Source organism: Haliotis rubra, unplaced genomic scaffold, assembly GCF_003918875.1.
Source record: "Haliotis rubra isolate DU_JTF1 unplaced genomic scaffold, ASM391887v1 Scf456, whole genome shotgun sequence".
Taxonomy (NCBI): Eukaryota; Metazoa; Mollusca; class Gastropoda; order Lepetellida; family Haliotidae; genus Haliotis; species Haliotis rubra.
Window position 1 is genome coordinate 405,095 of NW_025767142.1, and position 24,400 is coordinate 429,494.

Genomic DNA, 24,400 nt, shown 5'->3' on the forward strand with positions numbered 1-24,400 from the left:
TGTTACTTGTGATGTGTTTCAGCAGCCAAGATTAAGGATGGGGAAAGGTTTGACAAGACACAGTGGAAGCAGATGCAGCTGACCATGAATGACTCCCCCAAGTTTGTGGACATGCTGCACAACGTGTCCTGGGAAGATGGGCTGCCGGAAGATGTGCTGACGGGTAATACTGTCATTGTAGGCTGGACTGTAATAAGTCCTCCTATAGGTGTTAGAGGAGCTGGTATTGTTTGTGCATGTGGATTCTAGAATTTTAATGATTTTATTGAAACTGTCATTGCCAATGCTATGCTCTCTTTGAACTCTCTTTGTTTATGAATAACTATAACAACTGAAATATTTCAATAAACATCATTCTAGAGCAGTGGAGCAGTGCAACTATTTTTTAAAAAGTCACATTTACGGATGGAAAATATTTAATAATTGTATTTATATAACTCTTGATAGTTTTTAAGACAATTGAGTATTTTTCATTAAAGAGCAATGGGCAGAAAAACATACATCCTGAAACAGTGCATATACAACTAACTTGTCTTGTTTTGTGTCCTTGTTCAGCTGTTGAGAGTTATCTGGCTGTCAGCAAGGAAGGTCAACTTGGGGTCACAGGGGAAGGAACTCTGCTTGACAATGCTGCAGGTACCGGTAACTCTTTTATTGGTCTTCATGCTAATCTTTACAAATTAAACTCTTGAGGTGGGGGTGGGGTGGGGTGCACACTCCATTTTCACCCATTTTCACGAGTTTCAATGGTCATTCAATAAACTTTCAGGACAAAAGGGTTGGTGTGCACCTATGATCCGCCTATGCTGGTATATAAGCAACATATCTGAGCTCCTGGGTTTCAACTGAAGATATAAATATCTATAACCTACTTATTGGGTGTTCCTCCCACATTAGGGGCGGTTGGGTAGCCCAGTGGATTAAAGCGTTGGCTCGTTACGCCGAAGACCCGGGTTCGAATCCCCACATGGGTACAATTTGTGAAGCCCATTTCTGGTGTCCCCCGCCATGATGTTGCTGGAATATTGCTAAAAGCGGCGTAAAACCAAATTCAGTCAGTCAGTCAGTCCTCCCACATTAATGTACATGTTACTTGACGTTTTGAACACTTCCAAACTGTTTTCCACTCTCCACAGAGAAGACCTTCATGGCTGTGAAAAGGACCCCCTCCCCTGATGGCACTAAGGGTATTACCATTTCCGGTGCCAAGTACTCCAGTGAAGACTGCGCCACCCTGGTCCAGTACACCATTGCCATCGTCGAGTACACACGCCTCTGTGGACCACTCCGGGCTGCAATGGAGAAGCTGAGTGAGCTGGAACGAGAGATTGAAGAGAATGAAAGACTGCAGCGGCAGCAGGAGGAAGAAGTAAGTGTCTTAGTGGGAGGCATGGGAGAAACAAGGTTTAATCAAGGCCCATTGTATATACAACTAAAGGGAATTATATAACTGATTTTTGGTATGCTGACATCAGGCTGATGATGATTTGATCTAAATGAAAATTATTATAACCTGAGTCGCTTTGGGATCAGTCCCATAGAGTCGCTTTGGGATCAGTCCCATAGAGTTGCTTTGGGATCAGTCCATAGAGTTGCTTTGGGATCAGTCCCATAGAGTCGCTTTGGGATCAGTCCCATAGAGTTGCTTTGGGATCAGTCCATAGAGTCGCTTTGGGATCAGTCCCATAGAGTCGCTTTGGGATCAGTCCCATAGAGTCGCTTTGGGATCAGTCCCATATTAAACTGACACTCTTTGAAGCACAGATCAAAGCAGCATTTTACACATTTCAGTCACTGTAACAAACCCAAGGCTCACCTGCCTTACTGAGGTCCACAAAAAGTGCATGAAAGACTGCCTATATTCAAAAGAGTTTACTGTTGAAAGGCAGCCAGTATTGAAAGAGTACGCTCTTGTTATTAGCTGATTTTAATGAACCTGGATTAAACCTTGTGAAATTTGAACGATAGATTTGCTGTGAGTGTTAGGTACTTGTAGAAAGCACCAGATGCAATTGTTATGGAACAAACGATATCAAAGTCGTAGTCATTGAAGTCTACAAAGAGAAATTTGTTCCATAACATCACCAACTGCTCATCTCATGACTAAATGTATGCACTAATTAATTAACGAAGAATATATATGTTTGTTCTCATTACAAGAAAGACTTTATACAGAATCTTTTTTTCAAGGAATATCATTTCACTCACACATTGTTATGTTTTCCTGAAACCAGGCAAGGATTAGACGAGAGGTAACTTTCAATGTGTACAAAGCTCATGTAACCAGTTTATTAATTTGCATATATTTTTTAATTTTAATTTTAAATCATTTGCAGCAACATAACGTCTTCTCAGTGCTTTTGTCATCTTTATCAAACTCTCTGTAGAAGACTGTCCATTATTTTTGTAGTTGTCTCTGTGAACTCATTCTTTTTCAACTTTTTTAAACAATAGTTATCATTCGCCTTGTTCTCCAGCTTTGTAAATAGTGATTTTTTTAGCAACAAATCTGTTTTCTTTCTCTCATTTCATATTTGATGCCTTTCATTAAAGGTGAATCTATTCATGATCATGAATATGTTCATGCTTATCAAACATAGCTATAGTCTACCATAACATTCTTGAAATATAGTCTTTTTTCCCATTTGTAAAATATCATAAGTACTTGTTAACAAATATTTCAGTATCATTACTTTGACTATTCTGGGTCAGATTTGGTTAATGACCATTTCTAAAACTTCACATTTTTCACTAAAGAAAGGATTAATAAGCTTTATTGAAGATGTTACAGTGGCACAGCTGTAGTTAAGTTTGGGTTGTCTGAATTTAATGAGCATTAGAGCTATTGCATGTGTTTTCAAGAGGGTTGGAGATCAATGATTGTGATCATCACTGTATAACACCTTGACAACTAACTGAGGGAACAGCAATGATGGGTTTTAACATCTAAAACACCCAACTTAACACTTACATTTGTTTATTTCAGCTTGCCAGCCAGGTATATTTCATATAGACTAGTTTAACCCAAATTGATTTCATCGAGATTCTTTAATGTTTATCTAACAGCACTTAATCATTTGTTGAGAACGTGTCTTACATAACATTGTGTCGACACAATTGTGTTCACTGAATCACTGTTAGCTGTACACCTGCAGATATTGCAGGCCCTGGAGTCCTGTTATCTAAGATTCTGCAGTTTTCAGTACAGAGTTGCCTCCCTTAGCTATGGTAAGATATGCTGCATAATTATGGGTTTGAATCCAAGATTTGTCCCAATTTGGGTCTTTGGTCTGTCAGTACCGTACCTGATGGTTTCATCTGAGTTGTAGATGCCTGCAATCTGCATTTTCAGATGCTGACGCCTTGTAACTTGAAATATTTAAACAGTGGTTAGGCCAGCTCACTCACTTTTTGTTGATCTGAATGTTGACAAGTGACGTGTGTCACGATACACTGCATGTAATATTCTAATATGCTTAACCTGATATGATTACATGCATGTACTAACTACCAACAAGCCTCAACAGAGGGGTCAGTGTTAACTAGCTAACTATGCATGTTGACAGTAGATGCAGAACTGCTGGATTAAGGAAGTCCTTATCTCATGGAATGGAAGGATAAGATGCATGTTTGGATTATTTAATATTTGTTGACATAACTTTATAAGCAAGCATACTTTTGCACCCAGATCTGATTTGTGGCTCTAAAAATCAGTATTTGTTTTTCATCTCAATAAATCAACAGTAATCTTCTTGACAAAATCACCATCAAGTTGATTGTTCCTGCCACTGTAAATTATTAAAGCAAATCTGGCAATAGATTTTATTTGAAATCCATCAGTTACATCAATTAGATCATCACTGTGTTGAGAGTAGACTTAAGTAGTACTTGTTGACAGTAGACTTAAGTAGTACTTGTTGACAGTAGACTTAAGTAGTACGTGTTGACAGTAGACTTAAGTAGTACTTGTTAGCAGTAGACTTAAGTAGTACTTGTTGACAGTAGACTTAAGTAGTACTTGTTGAAAGTAGGCTTAAGTAGTACTTGTTGAGTAGATTAAGTAACTTGTTGACAGTGGACTTAAGTAGTACTTGTTGACAGTAGACTTAAGCAGTACTTGTTGACAGTAGACATGAGTTTTACAAGTCAAGATTAGCGTGGTGGTGATCTAATTGTTGATGTTCTCGGACAATACTTCATCGTTATTTACTTAAAGACAGTGTGTATGCTTGTTACAGTATCCTTCTAGAAGTTCTTGGTAAAGGAACTCTCCCAGCTTTGCTATGATTGTAATCAGTGATGAAGAAGAGGTTCCGAGATAAGATGTAATTTGGTTGTACTTTGTCTTCTTGCTGCTGGTAGAAATGGGTTCATTTGAAAAAGGTTGGTCTCTTCGTGATGCTGATGGTATATCGATGTATAAAGCAATTAAACATAATCTTTATCTTCTTATATCAGAAAGTCCATTCACTCTTTCAACATATACAATTATTGTCATGAATCTTGCAACATAACTTTAAACTCTGTAAATTTAATAATTTGTAAGCACAGTGAAAAGATTTATACTTCATGATGTGTGATCACACGATATTAGTGAATATGTTACATGTTGTAACAGGCCTTAAACAAGATGCAGGTTGGTGTTGATGTGTTAGGTAGTATTGTGTTGTCTTTCTTCTTCCTTGGTCAGTGTCCTGGGAGGACAGACCAATTCTTGGAGACTCTTGGCCTCACGGAACATAAAATACAGAAAAACTGGCTTCACTGGTCTCTTATTTTTCAAACAAGCTCACATACAGCATGAGGTTAACCTTGCACAAAGTGGTCTTAGTGCTAATAAGACTTGTTGGTGTGAAGGTTGGAAAACATCCAGTCTAAGCACTAAGATTTCTTATTTCTGTGATGGTAATCCAATCTGTCATTGTGTATTGGGTGGTCTGATTCAGGCAGGCTGTGTTCATTCTTCATCCTCTCTACTCTCATCACCGATGTTCGTCTGTGTTAGTGTGGAGTCTTGTAGGAGATTGTATCTCATGGAGCTGCTAGTTTAGTGTATGGATGTAGGTAGACTTCAGTGTTGTGTGATACCATTGTCAGTGTTGGTCATAGGATAGCTCTTCTAGCTTTTCACTGGGGGATGTAGAGATGGGTCATGCAGAGGAACCATGTGCCCCTCGTTTCCACACCTTACATGTCAGTCAGTATGTTTGTCCACCTCTGATGATGATAGCAACCCCTTTTTTTAGTAACTCCAGGATCCACCTCTAGCATGTGTTGGTAGAACAGATTATGTATTTTAGACTTTAATATTTGGAGGCTTTCAAAAGTTCCATGTAAAGCTTAATACCAAAAGATAATATCCTTTATAAAATGGTGAGCTCATGAGATGTTCTTGCCTGTGTATTTTGTTAAATAAGTAATGTGAGTAATAAAGCTGCCAGTAAGATTGTACAGCATGGCTTACACTGTGTACTGACTGTACAATGATGCTGATCAATGGCTATGGGATAACATGTATTGACATAGATATTATCAAGTGACTGTCAAAACTTTGCAGAAAGTTAAAGGGGCGGTGGGGTAGCCTAGTGGTTAAAGCGTTCGCTCGTCACGCCGAAGGCCCGGGTTCGATTCCCCACATGGGTACAATGTGTGAAGCCCATTTCTGGTGTCCCCCGCCGTGATATTGCTGGAATATTGCTAAAAACGGCGTAAAACCATACTCGGTCAGTCAGTCAGTCAGTCAGAAAGTTAAATGTCAGTGAGACTGAAATCTGATGGCCTCATCGTAACCTGGAAGCCATGGATGTTAGACTATGCATTGGTCAGATTGTGTATTTCCTAATCTGTTGTTTGGTTGTTTAGCCGGACAAGGATGCTCAAGAAACATCCTCCGAGCCAGATGAGGACCTCACTGAAGCGGACTTGCCCAGGGTCCAGGAGGTGGTCAACAAGCTTCAGAGTCAGTTTGATCAGGCGGTAGTGCAGAAACATTCCCTGGAGATGGAGCTGCAGTCCAGAAACAGGCAGCCTGGAGATGGAGCTGCAGTCTATGAATGAGAGGCTGAAGGCAGCTGTGGATGATATTTGTTGGATGGTGTCTGGAGAGGTAGGATAGTGCATGTAATGACAGGAGAACAGACCAATAAGACTTTGGGAGATTCCTGTCTTCATCAGTAGATTGAGGTCATTATATTTGTTGGTATCTTGTCTGATTAGTTATTTACTGAGCCTAATGTTCCACTCGTGAATGAAATGTTTGTTTACCAAACCATTTATTAATCATCACCCATTTGTGTGCACACAAATGTGACGACATCTAGGATAAAAGCAGACATTATATTACTACCTATGTATGACAGATAGGAAAGCAGACAACGAGATGTGAGAAGGTTGTTGCAAACGGTATCATTTTTATTTGACGTTTTGTAAAACTAAAATTTGGTATTAGTGGCATTAGTGATCTTGGGCTATTATCTGGACAATTAGATTTGAGTGTGCTTACATTTTCACACAAATACATTAATCCGACATTTTTGTTAATCCGACATATTTCTCTGCAACCACAAGTGTTGGATTAACGAGAGTTCACTGTAAATACCAGCGCCTTGAGCATGCACTAGTGCGTGGATATTTGTGCTATATAAATATCCTATAATAAATGTGCTATATAAATATCCTATAATATAATAATGTAGAGATTCGGAACATTTTTGTCAGCAAGACGTGGTACTCTGTGTACATCAAATGTACTGCTTCGTGACGTCATATGAGACTTTATTTACAAGATAGCATGATAATTACCACGATCCACGAATCAAGGTTATCCACGAAATTAGGTTACTACTTGATATGTGCCATGTTTCAGCATGAGGACCCAGGAGGCAATGTGGAGACAACATGTCAATGAGAATGACTGTAACGAGCTGTTGCTGGCCAACTGTATCACTGCCTCCGCCTTTCTCACATATGGTGGAGCTGTCAACATCGACACCAGGTGGGTTGTCAAACAGACATGCAGGGCAATAGTAGTTTCGTGATCATGAGAGTCAGTACGACATTAACTGGAAGCACTCCTAAAATCTGAAACATGGGAACAGCAGAAGCTCATTCATGCAATGGTACTTTACAACTTTAGGTTATCACAGTATTTGATTCCATTATATGTGATTTCAAGTGTTCATCTTTCTTACACAGTTTATACTGAAATCATCTCCCATATGTATGATAGTGGTTAGAGCGTCCGCCCGGAGAGCGGAAGGTCGCGGGTTCGATCCCCGACCGCGTCATACCAAAAGACGTTAAAATATGGTACTTGTTGGTCCCTGCCTGGCGCTCGGCATTAATGGGTACAACAAGGACTGGTCGGCTCGGAGTCAGTATAATGTGTCTGAGTGGGGTATCCCAGTAGGCTAGCACTATAAAACCAGCTTAAGTCTGGGCTAGTACAAGCAGCCGCACCTACACATACACACGCATGCACGTCGTCATATGAGTGAAATATTCTCAAGCACGACGTTAAACCCAATTTCACCTCACCTCACCTCACCCATATGTATGAGCAGTATATACAGATATCTCCATAAACTATGTTGCTCACACAGTGGGATGTGATTAATGTTGTGTGTACCTGCAGGAAGCGGATGGGAGAGTTCTTCATGCAGGTCTGTGAGCATCATGGTCTGCCTCTGCATCGCAAGCTGCTCTTCAGGAACATGGAGCTCATCGAGTTCCTCTACACTCCAGTGAGTACATCTAAACTGGCCACAATACACAGGGCTCGATTTAGTACTTTGTTACTTGCACTGGTGCAACGCAATATTACAAAGTGCAACCTAGTTATGAGTCTAACTTGCACAAGGTGCAAGTAAATTTTGGAGAAATAAATCAACAATAAATCTAACATTATAAGCATAAATATGTCAGCTCATTTTTCTCCTAAACTTTGAATAGCTGTGGCAACGAAACATTGCTATTTATAGACACATCTCAGCTCTTGTAAACAGGGATCAGCTGCGTCTCTGTGTTGCTATGGTTTCATGGGTACTACATGACGGAAATATGTTTATGTGCACCAAATCCTCTGACGTTTTAACACACTACGTTGCAACTGGAATTTGGTTGGTGCAACTAGGTCTTTATCTTAGGTTGCACCCAGTGCAAGAAGGAAAACATCTCTTAACTCGAGCCCTGATACACAAGTTGCTGCCAGAATTCAACATCATGAGGTTCACAATTTCTAATGTTTTCAAGTCTTTATCAAGATTCAGATGTTCAAAACATAATTTAATTTAATTGGTGGTGAAACTAGCAACATTTCAGTTAATTTCACGATGAGAAAATGGCGATTTGGTATTGGTCCTTATTGGTTGAATGTAAAGTGGTATTGTTTAAGCTGTTGGTGAAGAAGGGTAACCTAAGGGATTAGGCTTTTTAATGACACCAAAGTTGTAAGGTAAACTTTGTGGCAGACCGGTGGTTAAAGTGTTCACTCGTTACTAAATACCTAGTTTCAATACCCCACCCAGTTACAATGTGTGAAGGCCATTCCTTGTGTACCCTCTGTGGTATCTTGGACAATGCCAAATAACTTTGCTAAACCTAAATCAGTCCATCTCCTGCGCTTTCTTGGTACTTCCAATCATGTTATTGCTAAAAGCCCCCTAAAACCATACTCACTCACCCAAGCTAAGTAATTTGAGAAGACCTACCTGTTTGAAGTCATTTACATTCAAAATGTTAAAGTTGATTTTAATAGATTTCTAGTGCATGTGATAATGTTGAGTATTTGCCTACAGCTTGATGTGATGCACCTGGAGATGATCGGACTGCCGACAACACGTCTTGTGTTGGAGAACGCATGTTTCCTGATGCAGGAGAAGAGCACCACGGCCTGGCCCCTCATCTGTGACCCCACGTCCCGTGTCCTGGACTGGCTGAATCTGTACTTCACCGGCAAGGAGCTGGTGGAGGTCAAATACCATGTACGTCACATCAACTCATACCTTACATCTTTTTTTTTCTATGAACATGTAACTTGACATATGCATGTTCCAGGTTATATTTAGTTAGTTGAATGTTAGAAGAATAGTATTTGTATTAAATTGTGCTGCGTGAAATGTTGCGTATTCTTGTCTACTGCAGATAAAGTGAATGTTGTTTTGTGCAACAATATTAAAACTAGGTTATAGCTACATGTAAATAATTAATTCCTGCAAGCCAAACTACATTTGATAGCTGCAGTTGAGTCCTCAATTTAACAGAAAATATTGGGCACGGAGGACCTATTATGTAACTGAATCCAGAAGATGTTGCAAATGAACTTTTGGTATACCATAGTTACTAAGTTAAGTTCTGAAAAGAATCCCTGCCTGGCGCTCGGCATTAATGGGTACAACAAGGACTGGTCGGCTCGGAGTCAGTATAATGTGTCTGAGTGGGGTATTCATGCTTCACTGCGGCATGGTATCTCAGTGGGCTAGCACTATAAAACCAGCCTAAGTCTGGGCTAGTACAAGCAGCCGCACATACACATACACATGCATGCACGTCGTCATATGAGCGAAATATTCTCAAGTACGACGTAAAACCCAATTTCACCTCACCTCACCTCTGAAAAGAAAATGTAATATGACTGTTTAGGGAATGAGGTCGGCCCATATATATGCATCCAGTCTGGCTGTGCGTAGCCAGTGAGAGCTGCTGGTTATTATTTATGTTAATGTACAGTATATGATCAGGTAGATATTTTTTCTCCTATAACTGTTTTGTGTGGTATTGACACTACTGATATCACTATGTCTGAAACTTGTGTCCAGGAGATGAGATCTCAGCTTGAGAACTGCCTGGCTGACGGCACGCCACTGCTGGTCACTGACTGCAACATGGTCGAGCTGGCTCGGGACCAGCGATTCCGCGACACCATCCAGTCCAGCTCCAACTTCATCAATGGCAAGTCCAGGTTCAAGGTGATCGTGGAGGATCATGAGGTGGAGTGTGACCCCCACTTCCGTCTGTTCCTTCACACGACGGTGGAGCCCCATCAGGTGCCCCAGCAGCTGGCTGCCTACTCCAGCGTCATGTACTTCCAGCAGTGTCGCCAGTGTGTGGAGGAGGAGCTGCTCGATGTCTTCATGGCCCACAGAAGTCACGGCTGGAGAACGAGAGGACTGCTCTCAGACAGGTCAGTCTACAGTAGAAATCTTTTGAAGGTCTTCAGTTCCACTGTGCTTTACAGATCCTCACTATTTGTTATTGTTAAAGAGTTGTCAGACTGTATGAAGTGGAAGTTTGTAGGTCCACTTGATGATCAGTGTTGCTATGTGCTTTGTAATTGCTCATCTTCTTGATTTTTCCCTGGTTGTTTAATGCCCCAGTCAGAAGTATTCCAGCTGTAAGGGGATGGTGGGATAGCCCAGTGGTTAAGGCGTTTGCTCGTCATGCCAATGACTTGTTTGATTCCCCATATGGGTACAATGTGTGAAGCCCATTTCTGGTGTCCCCCCGTCATGATATTGCTGGAATATTGCTAAAACGGCATAAAACTCACTCACTCACTTCAACTTATGTTAGCAAATGTAAGCATTCTGAAGAAAACCAGTGTTTGATATTGTGATCATTTTCCTACACTGATAGAGGTTGATAACACATAGTGGAACATGTCAGCAAGTCTGATCATTCCTCATGGATGCCTCTTACAAGTTACAGCCAAGCTAAGTTGCTATGAGCTAATACCAGTCTGAAATCACCACAGAGATTACAATAACCAGAGAGAAGTGTTGACTGGTAGGGGGCGGTGGGGTAGCCTAATGGTTAAAGCGTTGGCTCGTCACGGCGAAGACCCGGGTTCGAATCCCCACATGGGTACACTGTGTGAAGCCCATTTCTGGTGTCCCCCGCCGTGATGTTGCTGGAATATTGCTAAAAGCGGCGTAAAACCAAACTCAGTCAGTCAGCCAGTCAGTTGACTGGAAGCTCTGTCTACTTTGTGTGGAGTTCTATGGGCATGTACAAGACTAACAGCATGTGAAGTACAGCACCAATGTTTCTATCATGACACTATTCTCTCCCATCCCAGGAAAAGCTGGAGAACATGGAACAGTTGCACCGCCTGGAGCAGCAGATGCGTAACCAGCTGTCTTCCGACATTCGGCTGATGAATGACCTCCAGGCCACCAAGAGACTGGCCGACCTTAAGAAGCTGTATGATGAAACACTGGAGAGGTAGTGGAGTCTGAACATTTTCTGTTTCTTAAATATATTCCATTTCTAATTGTGTAATTGGGGTTAGCCCTTGACTATATCTTCTCATGTCATTGTTTTCACATATGTCATTAAGATTCAGTACTAGAAGATATGGCCTGCATTTGTGTATTGTGATACTTATAGCATGGCAACTCTTGTTTTGGTTCTTATTTCCTGTTGAATGCCACACTCAGCAATATTCCAGAGAGGTCAGCGATCTGTAAATAATCAAGTCTGGAGCAGACAATCATTGTCATCATTAGCCATGATTTACGCAATTAGGATATCATGACATACATCCACCAAATTAGAGAGCTTGATCATGTGATATTAGTCACCTATTTAGACAAGCATGGTTGCTGATTATTCTACCTAGATCTTCAGGCGGTCGGGTAGCCCAGTGGTTAAGGCGTTTGCTCGTCATGACGAAGACCCGGTTTTGACCCATTTGGGCACAATGTGTGAAGCCTATTTCTGCTGTCCCCAGCCATGACGTTGCTGGAATATTGCTAATAGCAGCATAAAACTAAACTCACTCACTCACTCACACCTAGATCTTCATGGGGGGCAACTCTTGCATGCAGTGTACCTAGTGTTATGAAACATGTTTATATCTCAAAACTGTTGTAAACCCAGACATCCAAATATGTTAGCACAGTATCTGTTGTCCTGCCAAAATCACAACATTGAATTGTTATTATTTATTATTATTTTCATCATTATAGCCAAGCCCGTGTGCAGCTGGGTGAGGACTCCATCCTGAAGGCCCGAGAAGGTTATCGTTCTATTGCACAGCGAGCTGCTGTGTGTTTCGACACTGCCCAGTACATGAGGGAGGTGAATCCTCTCTACCAGATCTCCTTCAAGCAGTTTCTTGCTCTGTATGAAGCTGCCATCAGCCACTCTGAGAGGTCAGTGTATACACTAGAGTGTCATCTCTACCCACAGAATGTACCTTTATGTCTCATTATACTGGCTTAGAAGGAACATGAAGTAATGAGAAGTACAGTTGGACCAGACCCAGCCATTCCCTGCTTGTTGACTACTTTGTACCTTGGGATAATGTATAAAGACTATTTGTTCCCGTTTTCAACTGAAAAAAAGTGCTGGGAGAATGATTTTAGAGGATAAATGGAATCTTACGGTTATGTAGATTGATTTTAACTAATCCTGCACTATATGGTCTCTTAAACTTTCAGTTATTTTGAGACTTTTGTTCTCAACTTTGCTGTTATATTCATTACTTGGTATGTGCGTTTACTGGGTTTTCTGCTTCATTGCAGATCTATGTACAGCCAGTTGTATACATTGTCGGGTGGGAAGTCTCGTAAAGACCCTCATCCCGATGTTTGAAATGTACTACTCAATGTACCTCTGGCCATAATGTGCCAGCTGCGCTGTGCTATCACCCAAGAGTTTCTCCGTTTATCTACAGGTTGTTAAGAAGCGCCTGGGACAACAGAGACGGAAGAGTATGTCTACTACTTGACACCGGTCTTGGCGACCACTACGTCACGTCAAGTGTTGCGCGGCGTCAACTGTGTCAACGAATCGCCTGTCACCAGCATTCAGATTATGTCTTACGCCGCTTATGTCGCGAAGGTGTTACAGCGTTTGGCGCTTCAAACAGCTGCAGCGTCTGGCGCTTGGATCGCGGCGGCGGCAACCGGCGCTTTGGCACTCCCTCACCACCTCCTCCGCTGTTGCCGATGTCATCTCCACAACGACCGATGGGGCCAGCAGTTTGCGCCATTATCAGACACCCCAGCCAGTGTTCCGGGGCAGGCGCCTTATCGCGTATCAACCACATACGGGTTTCCAATCACCTCAGAGCGTCTATGATGCAAACGCCATAATGGCCACCAGCAGTTTGATGTATCCACGCTCAGCACTCTCTTGACTTTACTATCCAGGTCAAGCCGGTACATCAGCGCCTATGCCGTTTATGCCACCAGCTACATCGGGCGCCTCTCCTCTAAGCCTCCAGCGCCTTGCCACCTTTGCCACCTCCGACGACATTTCGGCCTCTGCCCTCTCAGCATCGGTGCCTATCTTGTCAACTTTGTCTGCTCCTGTGCCCTACGCTTAACGTCTCCGTTCGTCCCATCGTCTCGCAGAACGAACATAGGTCGACCTCGAGACCTCGTAGTAAACGTCTTCTGCTAAAGCGTCTGCCAGTAAGCCGTTCCCCTTTGCCGTTTCTGTTCACCGTCCTCTCAGAGGAGGGACTGCCCCAGACTATGAGGAAGACGCGGGCTCCTAATCACCTTGGCTTTGATCACGTGTTTGACTGGATTGCTGATCGCTTAATAGCCTCAGTCCCTTCACCAGGCCCTGATGTTGCAAAGTCACTTACTATTTGGGACTCACCTTCCTTAATGTTACCAGCATTAATGAAGGCGGTCAGAGAGATCTCTACCCTTGATGAAGATTTAATGGGAATGTCTCTAACCCAACTATTAAAGCTTCTAGAGAGTCACGTCGTGATGACTATCCTATTCATGGCTTGGACTTTGCCAGACAGTGACTAAAGGTGGATGAGAAATAGAAACGTGTGACAGGTTCTTTCCTCTGTATGTCCTCTATAAAGTTCAGGATACAAGGGTCGCTTTGGACTTAGAGCTTAAGCAATGCTCCTCCTCTATATCGGCATTACGTCAGCGACGATGCCATCACTCAGGATCTTAAAAGGAAATAAACCGGATCGACTGGATCATCTTTTACAACTATGATGCTATGGCAGGAGTAAAGTGATCACTGACCTCGCGTGAACACCTTAGGTCGGCGCTTGCCAACGTGCGTAGCGTAATTCGTCGGCAAGGCTTCCTCTCCTTTTCTTCATGGGATTCGAATTTCAGCGGAAATTATTCCACCAACCCTGGTCACCGGGTTCGTCACTGTTTAACGATGCCATTCATGATGTTTATCGGCAGGTGTGTGATTTTGCAAAGGGGAGACTGCTTTGAAAGCGCTTTCAAAAGGACAACGCCCCGCCTCCACGTCATCCAACACCTACCAGCCGGTGCCATCGCCTGTTCGGGAAGTGCCAGAAACTCAAAGCGCCTCTGCAGGTGGCAGGGACGTGGTGCCAAGCCTAGATCAGACAGGGTGGATATCAACGTCAGCGCCGTGCTCATGCAGGGCGACGGCCAGCGAAGGGGCAAGTGAAGTGAGGGACACGCATCACTGGACACTCCCACCTCCAGTCGTCCCAGTTTATCCTACACCGTAGGTGGGAGAATAGGGATCTTTGGGAAAATTGGTCCATCCTAGAGGATCCATACGTCACCGATATATTGAGGTAGGGGTTTCTGCTCCTCTCCTCCTCGACCACCTTCTGACAATGTTCCGCCTCCGCACAATCACTCTCAGGTTCAATACAACCTTCTAGCGAGAACATAGCTGCATTTTGTTGGAGAAAAGAGCCATCTAACTCCCCGTGATCCCATCATAACACCAGGGTTTTATTCTCCAATATTCTTAGTGCCGAAGAAAGGGTCCGCGAAAATGAGGATGATTCACAATCTGTCCTATTTCAACGAGATTCTTTCCTGGAACGCCCTCCGCGACCTTCGGAATGACGCCCTCTAATACCTCAAATCTATGGTATGCGCCAACGACTTTCTCATCAGCCTGGACCTACAGGATGCATACCTCCCATGTTCCAATACCCCAGCCACAGGAAGTACCTCATGCGCTTTATTTTCAACAATCAACATTTCGGCAATGGGCTGTCCTCCCATTTGGAATTTCAACCCGCCCCCGTGGTTGTTCACACGTATCACAACTCCTATTTCCCGCATCTACATTTGAGGGGCATCAATTTCGACCCTCGCATCTGGACGCATTGCCTTATGCACCTGTTATAGACCGCTCTACTTCTTATACAACAACGGGATTTCACCCCTTTCGCCTGTTGCGCCAACTAGTGGCTGGGTCAACTTGGACAAATGGGAGCTTGTTCCCACTCTCACACCTCCTGACGCCTTTTTCATCGGAGGCCATTTCCAGACGGACAAGAACCTCAGTTCAGATTCCCTGGACAGGTGGGGACAAGATTCAGTCTCTGATTCCACGTGCACTCTCCCAACCTCTGTCCCTCAGAGAGTGGCAGTCACTTCTGGGATTGTTGGACGCCGGGCGCAGGATCTTACCAGCAGAGGGCGCCTTCAACTTCTGGCCCCTCTGCAGCCGGTTTCTTCAACCATACATTTCGCCGGGCAGACGTTCATCAATGGTTTTGCCTTCCACCCAGTTACATCGCTATCTTCTTTGGTGGACTCTTTGCCCATTGAACGCCTTAGAGGAGTCTCTTTGACAGAGCAGCCTCCGGGATTGCCAACTGTTCGTGGACGCCCCTGCAGGGTTGGGCGCCACTTACACGACCAGACAGCCTCCGGCCTGTGGTCGGGTCAACACATCAACTGGCATATAAACAGTCTGGAGTTGGAGGCGTGATCCTCGCTATTCATCATTGGGCACATCCGACTTCGCAGGAACTTGTCTTCTAGTGGCTACAGACAAGCACCACGGTCAGGTATGGTACATAACGAAGGCAAGGGTCCAACACACTCACAGTTTCTCCTCGATCAGACATTTCGGCTCTTTCAACTGGTCGGCGATCTCCACATTCTGTTGAGAGTTCGGCATATTCGGGAATGCCGCTAATATACTAGCAGGCGCTCTCGAGACCCGACAAGAGTTGCTCCTAACGGAGTGGATGCTACTACAAAGGGAGGCCTTCACTCTTTTAAGTCACGCGACTGGGTTATCCAAACATAGATCTGTTTGCCACCAGCCAAAACCATCAACTGCCAGTGTATGTGTCCCCAGTCCCAGATCCAGCGGCTTGGGCGGTGGATGCTCTCAACCTATCATGGGAGGGACTTCAGCGGCATTATCGCGTTCCGCCACCAGTTCTATTATTACCCAAAGTTCTCGCAAAGTCAAGGGAGACAACTTGCTTACGACTAATTTTGGTGTGCGCCTAGCAGTGGCCAGCCAGGAACTGGTTTCCCGTTCTACAAAGTCTAGTGGTAAGGAGATCCCTTCCCTCTACCCACGTGGAGGAACGTTCTAGTGCACCCTCACGGCCATCTTCATCGCGATCCGCTCCAGACCGATTCAATCTGCACGCATGGACCATTTGCAGAAAGCACTGAGTGCTAAGGGTTTTCGGGCTGAGCGCAGCCAAAGCCATCGGGCGACAAGCACAGAACTTCTACTAGACATTTGTATGGCGACAAGTGGCAGTGCCCGTTTGAACGCGTTTTGTGTTACCAAGAAGCAGGATCAAAAGCTGACTGTGTCTCCTCAGTTCATAGCAGATTTCTTACTTTATCTCCGAACGTCCAGAAGCGTCTGAAGGGAGGCACCATTGCCCGTGATTTGGCTGACGAATTAGCTCCTGTTTTAGCGATTCCCACTGACAGAAGGATTTCCAAAATCCCAGAATTACAGGCCATGCTTGGCTCATTCGACTTGAAGACCAGAAGTTGAAGTTTAGATCCCACGGCATGGAATCTCAACACTGTTTTAGACCATCTCCGGTGGTGCACGTTATGAACCTCTTGATAGCGCTTCCCTCATTGATTTATCCAGGAAGACGGCATTTCTGTTGTCATTAGCGACTCGCGGCTAGAGAGTGAGTGAGGTTCACGCCTTGGCGTGACTAGGATCAAGTTTGAACGTCAGTGCGTCATGGTTCTGTGCACTTAGGTATGTGTTGGGATTTCATCGCTAAAACCAACTACCAGGACAACCTGATCGCCAGTTTTCCATCCCGCCATTATCATCTGGTATTGTTGGCTCTGAAGGCGATCGCGGAATTACTGTTATGTCCCGATTCGTGCGCTCAAAACTTACATTGATAGCACCAAAGGCGTTCGTGGTACAAGGAAGCGTTATTTCTTCCACTGTCCCGAAGCGCCGCAGGTCAGATGTCAGCAAAAACACTATTGCCTTATGGTTAAGAACAACCATTCTTCAGGCATATAAAGCGGCTGGGCTGGACTCCTCCTACGTCCTCTCATCCCCACGGTAAGTTCGAGGCACTTGCTTCGACTATGGCACTTCACAGTAATTGCACTGTGTCATCCATTATGCAAGGTTGTTTTTGGCGGTCCGGACACAGTGTTTGCCAGTCATTACTATGCGTGACATGGCTGTCAAGGGCGTCTCATGATGTCCACAGCCCGGACCATTGGTGGTTGCTCAGCAACTTCGCCATTCTAAGAAAGTGACCCTCCTGCCTTGTGTTTCCTTCCACGGACCACCATGTGGGAATGAGTTGTTTTCTTCACAAACAACTAGGTATGTCAGTTAAGGAGTTATCCTTGTTTTTCAAGTCCATGCTTTTGCCTGCATTCCTTAAGCTTCAGCCAGCTTTAAAATTAGTGGGTTCTTTTCATTTTAAAGGCGCCAGTCTTATTTTGCGAATGCACAGCTACTTGATCGTCCCTCGCTAATTAAGCTCTCTGTTATAAAGCGTGCGTTATCAGCGCTTCCCAGTGCGGGATTACTTTGATTGAGTTGGCTGGCTGCTATTACGTGGCTTTGTGGTGATCCCTCAGATGACCATGCCCACCTTCCAGCCTGTCGGGATAAAGTGCAGGAGTAAGTAGTGCAGGATTAGTTAAAAATTTAGTAAAATCTAAATATTTTTTATATTTGTATACTTATCCTGCACTACTTATAGATTGATATCAAAGATTCAAACTCCTCAGTACACCTCAGAGGTTTTAAGTCAGGGATTCTCTACATACACATAGTCAGGGATTTTCTACATACACTAAGTCAGGGATTTTCTACATACACTAAGTCAGAGATTCTCTACATACACTAAGTCAGAGATTCTTTACATACACTAAGTCAGAGATTCTCTACATACACTAAGTCAGAGATTCTCTACATGCACTAAGTCAGGGATTCTCTACATACACTAAGTCAGAGATTCTCTACATACACTAAGTCAGAGATTCTCTACATACACTAAGTCAGGGATTCTCTACATACACTAAGTCAGGGATTTTCTACATACACTAAGTCAGAGATTCTCTACATACACTAAGTCAGGGATTCTCTACATCCACTAAGTCAGAGGTTCTCTACATACACTAAGTCAGGGATTCTCTACATCCACTAAGTCAGGGATTCTCTACATACACTAAGTCAGGGATTCTCTACATACACTAAGTAAGGGATTCTCTACATACACTAAGTCAGAGGTTCTCTACATACACTAAGTCAGGGATTCTCTACATCCACTAAGTCAGGGATTCTCTACATCCACTAAGTCAGAGATTCTCTACATACACTAAGTCAGGGATTCTCTACATACACTAAGTCAGAGATTCTCTACATACACTAAGTCAGAGATTCTCTACATACACTAAGTCAGAGATTCTCTACATACACTTAGAGATTCTCTACATACACTAAGTCAGAGATTCTCTACATACACTAAGTCAGGGATTCTCTACATACACTAAGTCAGGGGATTCTCTACATACACTAAGTCAGAGATTCTCTACATACACTAAGTCAGGGATTCTCTACATACACTAAGTCAGAGATTTTCTACATACACCAAGTCAGGGATTCTCTACATACACTAAGTCAGAGATTCTCTACATCCACTAAGTCAGAGGTTCTCTACATACACTAAGTCAGGGATTCTCTACATCCACTATGTCAGAGATTCTCTACATCCACTAAGTCAGAGGTTCTCTACATACACTAAGTCAGGGATTCTCTACATACACTAAGTCAGGGATTCTCTACATACACTAAGTCAGAGATTCTCTACATACACAAGTCAGAGGTTCTCTACATACACTAAGTCAGAGATTCTCTACATACACTAAGTCAGAGATTCTCTACATACACTAAGTCAGGGATTTTCTACATCCACTAAGTCAGAGATTCTCTACATGCACTAAGTCAGAGATTCTCTACATGCACTAAGTCAGAGATTCTCTACATGCACTAAGTCAGGGATTCTCTACATACACTAAGTCAGAGATTCTCTACATACACTAAGTTAGGGATTCTCTACATCCACTAAGTCAGGGATTCTCTACATGCACTAAGTCAGAGATTCTCTACATACACTAAGTCAGAGATTCTCTACATGCACTAAGTCAGGATTCTCTACATACACTAAGTCAGGGATTCTCTACATACACTAAGTCAGGGATTCTCTACATACACTAAGTCAGGGATTCTCTACATACACTAAGTCAGAGATTCTCTACATACACTAAGTCAGGGATTCTCTACATACACTAAGTCAGGGATTCTCTACATACACTAAGTCAGAGATTCTCTACATACACTAAGTCAGAGATTCTCTACATACAGTTAGAGATTCTCTACATACACTAAGTCAGGGATTCTCTACATACACTAAGTCAGAGATTCTCTACATACACTAAGTCAGAGATTCTCTACATACACTTAGAGATTCTCTACATCCACTAAGTCAGGGATTCTCTACATACACTAAGTCAGAGATTCTCTACATACACTAAGTCAGAGATTCTCTACATACAGTTAGAGATTCTCTACATACACTAAGTCAGGGATTCTCTACATACACTAAGTCAGAGATTCTCTACATACACTAAGTCAGAGATTCTCTACATACACTTAGAGATTCTCTACATACACTAAGTCAGAGATTCTCTACATACACTAAGTCAGGGATTCTCTACATACATGTAGAGATTCTCTACATACACTAAGTCAGGGATTCTCTACATACACTAAGTCAGGGATTCTCTACATACACTAAGTCAAACCATATCAAACCTGAAGGTCCAGTTCAACATCAGAGCAGCTAGATTAACTATACTTTAGATTGTGAAATGAAAGCTAATCAGCTTCAGTGGCAGAGAGAATGGTGATGATTAACCTTTAGGATGAACCTCTTGCTACTTTAGTTTATAATCATTTGTGTATCTCCATTGTTTCTGTTGCTCCAGGTCTGCTGTGAAGGCTGTGATAGAGAAGCTGACGTACAGCGCCCACACCACCACAGCCCGGGCCCTGCTGGAGAGAGACAGACAGATCTTTGCCCTGTTACTAGCTATGGAGGTATGCAAAATAGCCGTTTGTCACCCCCAGTGTGAAGCACGAAAATAGCCCAATATTACGTGATAGTTTCTTCAACAACTTTTTCCGTGATCGATAAAAAACCGTCAGATTTCAGATCCTATTGGTTACAGAGGTTTCAGGGCCATGTGTCTTATCTATGTTTTATGCACTTTTCCCATTTTAGAGTTATTTAATCATTTGTCCTTCTCATTTGAACCCAAACAGACTATAAGTAATGAGTATGGTGTTGGTGTAGGTTGAGGAGTCCCACAGCCAGATGGGTCCTGGGGAGCGTGAGTTCGTCATCTCCCCCAACTACAGCTCCGTGGTGATGTCCTCCTTGGGGCTACACCCAGGACACCAACAGCCGCATCGTGGCCTCCAAGAAGCCCTTCGACTGGATGACCGACGAGCAGTTCCACAACCTGCAGGTCCTGGCAACTCACTTCGAGTGGTTCCAGGAAATGTTTGACCGAATGCCAAAAGACGGCCGTGAGACCCAGTGGCGGAACCTGTGTGAGAGTGACATCCCGAGAACGTGGCCCTGCCGGACAAGATGGACGAGGTGTACAAGCCAATGCAGAGGCTGTGTGTGCTCCGTGCAGTCCGTAGTGACAGGATCCTCCAGGCATCCACATTGTTCGTCAACCAGGTCCTGGGCAAGAAGTGAGTAGGACCGGGTCTTGGGATTCTTGTGATCTGTCATATCATGAGATAGGGTGATTGATTCACTGCAAATCTTTTGACAAGTTTGTGTTGGGGATCATCTTTATCATGAGGCAAAGATTGCTTTGATTCATCTCTGATGAGATTATTGTGGACCAGCTTTATTGGGAAACTATGTCCTGATATTTGTTGTAAGATTTGTGTTTGAGATTGTTGTAGATCACCTTTATAATGGAATTGATATTGTGGATCAGCTCTGTCAGCCCAGTGGTTGTGGATCACGATATTGATATTGTGGATCAGCTGTGTCAGCCCAATGGTTGTGGATCACGATATTGATATTGTGGATCACGATATTGATATTGTGGATCAGCTCTGTCAGCCCAATGGTTGTGGATCGATATTGATATTGTGGATCATTGATATTGTGGATCATTGATATTGTGGATCAGCTGTTCACTATTTTATTGAGGATCAGCTTTATCATGAGATTGATATTGTTTAAAATCAGCTGTATAATGATTGTTTTGTTTCAGCCATGTCATGAAATTGATATTGTATGTAAATCAGCTGTCATTGGCTATATAATGGGATTGAGATTGTTGGTATTTAACTGTATCATGAGTTTGATTTTGATATGTGTCACCTTTCACGCAACCATGATCTACTGAGAAAACATTCCATTTTGGAGTGAGTGAGGTTTTACACACCTTTTAGCAATATTCCAGCAATATCACAGTGGGATTCACCATTGTGGGGAATCAAACTGGGTCTTTATGAGCCAACATTCCGTCTGTAAATCCACGGGATCGGGTGGTCAGGCTCGGTGACTTGGTTGACACATGTTATCGGTTCCCAATTGCGCAGATCGATGCTCATGCTGTTGATCACTGGATTGTCTGGTCCAGACTCGATTATTTACAGACCGCCACCATATAGCTGGAATATTGCTGAGTGCGGAATAAAACTCAACTCGATCACTCACTCACCAACAGTGAGACTGAAACTGACATGGTCAGCATATGAAATGTTTGATATCCTTGTGTCTGATCCAGATACTATGGTGACGTCCCCCTTGACTTCCCCACCATGCTGAGACAGAGCAGTCCGTCCATGCCTCTCATCCTGCTGTTTACATCAGAGTCGGAAACCACCTGCAAGTTGTTCACAGACTTCGCTGGGAAGAAGCAGAGTCGCTATGTGGTGGTGACCCTCACAGACAACAATCCTGCGATGGAGAGAACGGTCAAGAAGCACATCCAGAAGGGGATGGCTGAGGTAGGACTTGTGTAGGCAGCAGGGACAGAAACATTAATGTCCTCATTCATTAGGTAGGTCAGTTAACCAGCATTTATGAAACCTATGATTATTGGTTCGATTCCACATTCATCTACATTATATTTGTGGGTTTTTCAGCACCATTCTGTAGTAATGAGTTTCATTCAAGTTGATGATGTGTAAGATGTGGATGATGTGGATGTTGTGTATGTTGTGGATGTTGTGGATGATGTGTATGATGTGGATGTTGTGGATGATGTGGATGTTGCCGATGATGTGGATGTTGTGGATGTTGCCAATGATGTGGATGTTGCCGATGATGTTGATGATGGATGTTGGATGATGGATGTTGCGATGATGATGTGGATGATGCCGATGATGTGGATGATGTGGATGTTGTGGATGATGGATGTGGATGTTGTGGATGATGCCGATGATGTGGATGTTGCCGATGATGTGGATGTTGTGGATGATGTGGATGTTGCCGATGATGTGGATGATGTGGATGTTGTGGATGATGTGGATGTGGATGTTGTGGATGTTGCCGATGATGTGGATGTTGCCGATGATGTGGATGTTGCCGATGATGTGGATGTTGTGGATGATAGGATGGATGATGGATGTGGATGATGTGGATGATGTGGATGATGGATGATGTGGATGATGTGGATGTTGTGGATGATGTGGATGTTGTGGATGTTGTGGATGATGTGGATGTTATGGATGATGTGGATGATGTGGATGTTGTGGATGATGTGGATGTTGTGGATGATGTGGATGATGTGGATGATTGCCGATGATGTGGATGATGTGGATGTTGTGGATGATGTGGATGTTGTGGATGATTGTGGATGATGCCGATGATGTGGATGATGGATGTTGTGGATGTTGTGGATGATGTGGATGTTGTGGATGTTGTGGATGATGTGGATGATGTTGATGTTGTGGATGATGTGGATGTTGTGGATGATGTGGATGTTGTGGATGATGCCGATGATGTGGATGATGTGGATGTTGTGGATGTTGTGGATGATGTGGATGTTGTGGATGTTGTGGATGATGTGGATGTTGTGGATGTTGTGGATGTTGCCGATGTTGTGGATGTTGTGGATGATGTGGATGTTGTGGATGTTGTGGATGATGTGGATGATGTGGATGATGTGGATGTTGTGGATGTTGTGGATGTTGCCGATGTTGTGGATGTTGTGGATGTTGCCGATGATGTGGATGTTGTGGATGTTGTGGATGATGTGGATGTTGTGGATGTTGTGGATGATGTGGATGATGTGGATGTTGTGGATGTTGCCGATGTTGTGGATGTTGTGGATGATGTGGATGTTGTGGATGTTGTGGATGATGTGGATGTTGTGGATGATGTGGATGTTGTGTATGATGTGCATCACTTTCCTCACCCATCAAGCTATAAAGATGACAATGTACAGTATGAAAAGGTTTCCTTTTGACTTGTCACTGATTGGTATTGACTGTTGTGTATGTTATGTTAGAATATCCAGGCATCTGTTTGTGTTGTGTTGTAGGGCTTCTGGGTGCTGCTACACAACGCCCACAACTCACCCCACCTGCTCAACGCCATTGAGACCATGCTGGTGGAGACAGCTGCCACTCAGACTGACTCTCAGTTCCGACTGTGGATCTCGCACAGACACACAACTCCATGCTTCCTGTCCGGCTCATCCAGAACTCTGTCAAGGTCGTCATCGACACACCAAAGGTAAGAACTTCATCAACATGACCCTCTCTAAAAGACACTTGGCAACAATGGTGAAAGCAGGACTAAAGAATCTGTTCCTGTAGGGAGACACATAAATGCTGATATGAACTTTCTCCGTTTATAAGGCAATTGTCAGTTTGTAGAATGATGTCTTGCTCATGAGAGACATCTAATATTGGGAGTTCATGTACACATGCTTAAGTTTTGGTTGTGGTAAACTGTACATGTTGAGGATGGCTTCTAAAAGAGTATAACTTGGGAAAAAGGTTGATACAGTATGAAGACTTCTTGAGTGTTCGGGAAGAGCTTATATCAGTTTGGACCAGCTTGATGATAGGATGATTGCATACATGACATGATCAGGTTTATATATGACCTGATAGGTGT

At 43.4% G+C, this 24,400-nt stretch overlaps 1 protein-coding gene across 1 annotated transcript in view; it reads left to right on the top strand.

Moving 5' to 3' along the window:
• Positions 1-24,400, top strand: part of LOC124290091 (dynein axonemal heavy chain 8-like) — a 102,175-nt gene that overhangs the window by 65,447 nt on the left and 12,328 nt on the right. Inside the window, 19 exon segments of the mRNA XM_046726780.1 lie at positions 23-163; positions 556-636; positions 1,137-1,369; positions 5,863-5,990; positions 6,025-6,096; positions 6,872-6,994; positions 7,634-7,742; positions 8,796-8,981; positions 9,816-10,134; positions 10,137-10,180; positions 11,075-11,220; positions 11,967-12,152; positions 20,226-20,337; positions 20,594-20,709; positions 20,711-20,862; positions 20,865-21,003; positions 22,059-22,281; positions 23,820-23,937; positions 23,940-24,013. Coding sequence (XP_046582736.1) covers positions 23-163; positions 556-636; positions 1,137-1,369; positions 5,863-5,990; positions 6,025-6,096; positions 6,872-6,994; positions 7,634-7,742; positions 8,796-8,981; positions 9,816-10,134; positions 10,137-10,180; positions 11,075-11,220; positions 11,967-12,152; positions 20,226-20,337; positions 20,594-20,709; positions 20,711-20,862; positions 20,865-21,003; positions 22,059-22,281; positions 23,820-23,937; positions 23,940-24,013 — 2,702 coding nt within the window.